This window comes from Notamacropus eugenii, chromosome 1 (genome assembly GCF_028372415.1).
Source record: "Notamacropus eugenii isolate mMacEug1 chromosome 1, mMacEug1.pri_v2, whole genome shotgun sequence".
In the NCBI taxonomy this organism is placed as follows: Eukaryota; Metazoa; Chordata; class Mammalia; order Diprotodontia; family Macropodidae; genus Notamacropus; species Notamacropus eugenii.
In genome coordinates, this window is record NC_092872.1 from 759,515,198 (window position 1) to 759,521,197 (window position 6,000).

A 6,000-nucleotide genomic window follows, 5' to 3' on the forward strand; every position below is an offset into this window, starting at 1 on the left:
GAGTCAGGACTACTTAAATTCAGATCTGGCCTCAGGCACTTCTAGCTGAGTGACCCTGGGCAAGTCCCTTCACCTTTGTTGACCTCAGTTTCCTCATCTGTAATGGAGATGAACAAAGAACAAACAGACCCTACAAAGAGATGACATGTGGTAGGCATAAAAACAGCTGTCTAATAGGAGCATTCACAGGGTAACGAGAGAGGAGTTTGGGTTGTGACTGTTGTTCAGTGCCAGCTGGGGGGGAAGCCCTTTGTAGAAGGTAGTCCCTAAATGGAATCCTGAGAGAGTTAGAGGTTTCAAGACACAGAAGCAAGGAGAGAGGTCACCCTGGGCATGGGGACAGTTTGTGCACTGTCACGGAGGTCAGAGATGGGGTATTGTGAGGTAGGTGGGACCTGGAGTTGGGGGCACCAAAGTTGGATCACTCAGCAAAGGTGGATTGGGACTAGGCTGGGCTGCACTAAACTGGACTTTAAAGACTGTGCCACAGAGTTTGCATGTTTATCCAAGAGGCACCAAGGAACCTCTGGAGCTTCTTGGATTGGAGAACCTGTGCTTTAGGATGATCACATAGGCAGTGGTGGGGAGGGGAGAGACTGGAAGTGGAGATAAGTTAAGTGAGAGTTGAATAGGTCGTGAATGTAGGTGATACCTTCATCAGGAGAGGTAGAAGGAAGCATTTGGTAACTGATGAGCTCTGGACATTGTGTCCAAGGGCCTGCCTGGGAATGATGCCAAGGACGGTCTTTTTTCCTGTAAGGTTTTGGGGAGCCCCTGAAGGGTTTTGACCTGGCCATGATGTTATTAACCTTAGCCTTTATTTAACACCAAACTGCTCACCTTAATAATTTTCATGAGGAAAATCTTTAAAATGCATAGAGCCATATTAATTGTATACTCTCATGGACAGTAGTCCCTTAGCAGTGGAAGTCTGTCAGTGATTCAGGGAGCAAAGTACTAGCTGGATATATTGATTTAGGAGTCATCTTAGAAACAGTTCTAGTCATCATTTTTTCTGAATTGTCTGTTTGAACTTAGCAAGCTTTGAAACGGAAGATAAACTGAGTTGTATAAGTAGATACTACTGTATTACTGAAGAATGATTTCACCTTGATTTCTGTGTTTTTAAGAAAGGCTTAGTATAGTTGAAGAAAAAATGTATTTCTAAAGAAGTCTGTGATCCTTTTTAGATAAGTGAATCCATTCTTTCGTGAGAAATGGATGAAAAACAGCTGACCTGTAATTGAAGCAAAGGGGACTAAACTTGGTGGATCCTTAGTTCCCCCCTTCCCCCCCAGGTCACCATGTTCTCGTTTGAGTAACAAGGTCCCTTGACTGAAGGATGTTCGGCTCCAATGAGTTTCACAAAAGGGATGTTGATTTAACCCAAGTTAGGCCAGTGGTACATTAACCCTAGCAAGCTCAGAGCTGGTATTTTCTTGCTTTTCAGAGGAGGAAGGTGAGAACTCAGGTCATTTATGCATCAGTTTGCCGACCACTGTTCCAAAGGGACCCAGTTCTGGAAGCCCCGAAGCATGCTGCAAATCCACAGTGTGTGGTGATGGTAAGTACCTGAAAAGGGCCTGAAGGACAACGAATTTCCCAAATGTTCTGTTCCCCTCTGCCACAGAAAATTTCCCTTAGAGAAGGTTCATCTGGTTCAGCAAATATTCATTATGAACAGAGCTTCATGTTCAGTTTGGGGCAGATAATCTGTTCTGGTGTGAGGTACTGTTCCGTGCTCTGGAGACAAGGTGGGACACCTCCACAAATGAGCCCAACGCAGAATAAGCACAAAGGTGTGTGAGAGAAGTCCAAACAAAGTTGGCTTTGGGGAGAGTTCAGACAACAATGGTAGCAGAGATAGAAGACCATTGTGGGCCAGAGACTGTCCAGGAGGACTGGTCACATGGATGGAATTCTGAAAGCCCCTCTGGAGATAGATGGGAAAGTCCCTGGATTGGATCAGTGGATCTTTGAGAGGCCAGTTTCTTGCTCTCATGTAGGGTCAGCAGATGTTGGATTTCTCTAGTTCTTCCATTCCCTCTCTGCCCACATGCTCCTTTTCTCTCAGGCTCATCCTCCTCAGTCAGGTCTTTCCCTTCCATTGGGCCTTCTAGAATTCCCATTCCATGGTGATCTGAGCTCTTAATTTTGTAACTCTGCTTCTTGTACTCGCTCCACTTTCTGACCCTCACAGGCATGGGGCTTCCCACAATTGCAGGAAATGTAGGGTGGGCCCAGGTGGCAGGATGCTTGAGAAGCCAATCCTCAGGGTTCCTCTTATATCCTAGAGGTAGTGAGCAGAGAGCTACAGTCAGAAGTGCCCCTGAGTAAGTCATTTTGGCAGCACGGTGAGAAGTAGGGTGGACTTTAGTGGTGAGAGATTTGAGGCAGGGAGGTCAGTGTGGAGCATCTTGTAGCGAGGTGAGAGGGGATGAAGACATGAAGTAAGGAAAGAAGGAAGGAGGGAGAGAACAGAGCAGGAAGGAAGGGAGGAAGGAGGGAAGGGAAGACAGTACAAAGGACAAGATTTGGCAACTGATGCCGTGCAGGGTGAGTGAGGATAATGCCTGGGTCATGAACCTAGACAGTGAGTAGCATTGGTGGTGCCTTTGACAGAAACTGAGGAGTTTGGTGAGGATTTTTGAATGTGTTGAGTTTTAAATGTCTCTGGGGGTATTCAGTATGAAATGTCTAATAAGCAGTTGGTGATGGGAGCCTGAAGCCCAGGGGAGGCGGGGCCTGGACATGTAGACCAGGGAGTCGTCTACATAGAGGTAATGGTTAAATCCACGCGATCTGAGTGACCGAGGGAGGAGAGAAGAGGTGCCAGGACAGAAACTTGGGGACCATCCAAATTAGGGCATGATATGTATAGTGAGCCCGCAGATTGGAGAGGAGGGTGTCATGAGCTCCTGAATTGGGGGAGGAAGGGAAGAGCGTATGTTCAGATGCTTTAGAGAGAGAAAAAGACCATCAGGTACATGAGACAAAAGCTGGAGATGCAGCTTTTGGATGGTTGTTGATGGTTTTTTAAGGATGGTGGAGAGTTGCACATGTTGGAAGGTGGGCAGAGGTGGAGGATTTAGGGAGTGGAATGATGGGAGATTCAGTCTGCTGGAGGAGGGGTAGGCCTAGGCCACATCTCTATCAGAGACTGTGGAGAGAGTGGAGATTGTGGAGATGGAAAGGGCTTTTGAGATGAAGAGAATGGGAGAGGAGGGGAACACGAGAAATCCTGGATAAGACTACACTTGAAGGAGAAAGCAAAGCCTCCCTGGGTATTTGAAGCAGGTGGGACGTTAATGTGGGTGCTCTCTGTGTGAGCTGGGTGAAGCTTTCTGGAGAGAGCCTTGAGTGGCACAGCCAGATTGTGTCCCCAGATCTACTTTATTGGGGATGCTGACTGTTCTCATTTTAATGAATGGAACTTGGGAAATAATGTCCAGAAATGGTAAGTCCTGAAAACCATCCCTTAAAAGTTCATACTGGTCTGATGGGGTGGTTCCTGGCTCTCATCTTGCTAGAGCTGTCTACGTCTGGGGTGAGAGTGGTCTTTAGGACATAGTATTTGTTATTTCCTTTTATTAAAATAATAATCCTGTCATTTCTTCCCGCAGCTGTTGAAGATTCCGATGATATTCCTCAGTTAGGGGATGAACAGCTGAAGAAGAACCTCATTTCATGAGGATGTTGTTCAACTGAAAAAGTTGCATTTTTCATGAAGTATTCACAACTTTGGATTTTTTTTTTTTTACCTGAGCTTGGTCCCAGTCCCAGGTTCCGGGGCTGTTTTAATTTGTATTGCATCTTTCCCAGGGGAAGGTTTTATGATATTTGTCAATGGTAGAAATAGTCACCATTTCAAAGGGTCTGTTTTGCGAAGTTCCTTTATGTTAGTGTTAGAGAATTGAGTTTTTCCCTTGTTTTAGGCAATTTAAGATAGTTTAAGACTTGTGTAAATGCAATGGTACAACTAAAATAGATTTTTTTTCTTTTGTAGTCCTCGCCAACTTTATGTTTAGCAAGTTTTATTGGAGTGACAGTAGCTGGAAGACAGTTACAAGGCAGCACACATCAGACTGGCTTTGGGTTTTCACTGGATTTGCCTTTCTTAATTGGATAATTGTTACAGCAGATTTGGACTGCTTTGCATGGCTCTGATGTGCCAAAGAAAAGTCTCAAAAGATTATTTTTAAAAAGTCACATGACCTTTTACATGCTTTTTTTTTTTTTCTTTTTGGTATTGGGACTTTGGGGCAGCTGGTTGGGGCAGTGGATCAAGCATCTGGCCTAGACTCAGGAGGACCTGAGTACTAATCCTGCCTTAGACATTTTCTAGCTGTGTGATCCCGGGCAAGTCACTTAACCCTGTTTGCCTCAGTTTCCTCATCTGTAAAATGAGCTGCAGAAGGAAAATGGCAAACCACTCCAGTGTATCTGTCAAGGAAATCCCAACTGGAGTCATGTAGACTCAGACACACCAACCAAAAATTGGGACTTGGTTCTGATGCAGTAGGAGCCATTTCGTATTTTCTGGGTAATCGGAGATTAATTTACAAAATAAAAAATCTCCGAAGCTTATATTGTATTTGGAGCCTGTCCCACCCTCCCCATCCCTTATAAAGTATACCAAGCATGAGCTAAATGCTGCGATTTCTCAACTTTTCTAGATGTTGGTCCTGCTCCTTGCCATAGATCATTTCTTACTTTGAAATCGCCTTAATATGTTCAGATATTTGATAGCTCTGGCATGTAGTTAAGTGTTAAACTATAAAAAGTGTTCTTTTCATTTTGGAAGTTATGTAGGTTTTGCTTTCTTTGTGCTCTTTGGAAATGCCTCTACCCTTTATGTTACTTTTTCTGTGATCAGGTTTCATGTAAATCGCATGAAGTATAAAAGGGAGCTGCAGAAAGCAAGATAGAATTCTACCTTCCTAAATAAGCTGTCAGTGCGGATTTGGCGAATGTTCGTTTTGGGTCTGTGTCTGGACGCAGGCTGATTTAAAGATATGTGCATTTATAGTTTATACAATTGAAACGTTAAAGAGAAAAGCTATCCTTTGGCCCAAAGATCCCACCTCTTCCTTTTTGTTGCTTGAAGGTTTCTCCCTGTTTTTGAGGTAGATTTGGTAGCTGAAGAACTTCGTCATTTCCAAGTTTGTACGTGAAGTTCCGTTGGCAACATCTCCAGAATGATTGGCTTTTCGTTTTCAGGAATCTGTATCGTTCTGAGATGATAACGCAGATCATGTGTTTTTGTTTAACAACTGCAATGACACCGAAATTCTGTGGTGAAAAATGGGAAATTCATTGAAAAATCATTGTGACATTTGGTTTCTATCTGTATTAAAGCATTTAAATTCCATTCAAGTCGAGTCCGACTTTGTGGTTTAGCTTCGTTCTTTATGGTGAAACTTGTTGATTTGGACTGAAATAGTCAATTCACTTTTAAATTGGTTTAACTAAATTTTATCAGCTGTTCTCCTAAATAGATACCTTGCTCTAGTTTTCCCCTCTTTGTTAATAGGACTGTTGGTATTACGAGGTGACTGCCACAAATGTGCCACCTCCATGCGCAGACATTCCAGAATCCCCTCACCCAACCATAATCTATTGGCTTTTCATATCTCCCTTCCCCTCCCCTTCGTCCACACTGTGAATGCCAATTCCTTGACCTTTAGGTCCTCGTAGGTCCCTCCCATGTACTAGCCACTGCCTCTTCTTCTCCCCATCTTGACACCAGGATGCAACAAGGTTCCTCTACATGTCCTCCTCCCCTGAATCCTTAACACCCTTTTCATCTTTCCAGCTGTGCTCAGTGAAGCCTCACCCTTGGGTCATTCTCCGTTTGTTGCCTTTGCACCCACATACACATGTCCTGTTGGACAAAGGTGGGGAAAATCATGCACATGACTGTCCGTTATAAATTTATTACCACAATCTCAGTGGGCTTGCTGCTGCCAGGAAATCCTGTTATACCTCCCTCATTGACTC

General features: G+C 44.1%; 1 protein-coding gene across 4 annotated transcripts in view; it reads left to right on the forward strand.

Moving 5' to 3' along the window:
* Positions 1-5,381, forward strand: part of TDRD15 (tudor domain containing 15) — a 38,752-nt gene extending 33,371 nt beyond the window's left edge. For all 4 annotated transcript variants that reach the window (XM_072650002.1, XM_072650033.1, XM_072649991.1 and 1 more), the window contains exons 4-5: positions 1,451-1,564; positions 3,624-5,381. In XM_072650002.1, coding sequence (XP_072506103.1) covers positions 1,451-1,564; positions 3,624-3,691 — 182 coding nt within the window. In that variant the 3' untranslated portion in view covers positions 3,692-5,381. The remainder of the gene's footprint in view (positions 1-1,450; positions 1,565-3,623) is intronic.
* The last annotated feature ends 619 nt before the right edge of the window (positions 5,382-6,000 follow it).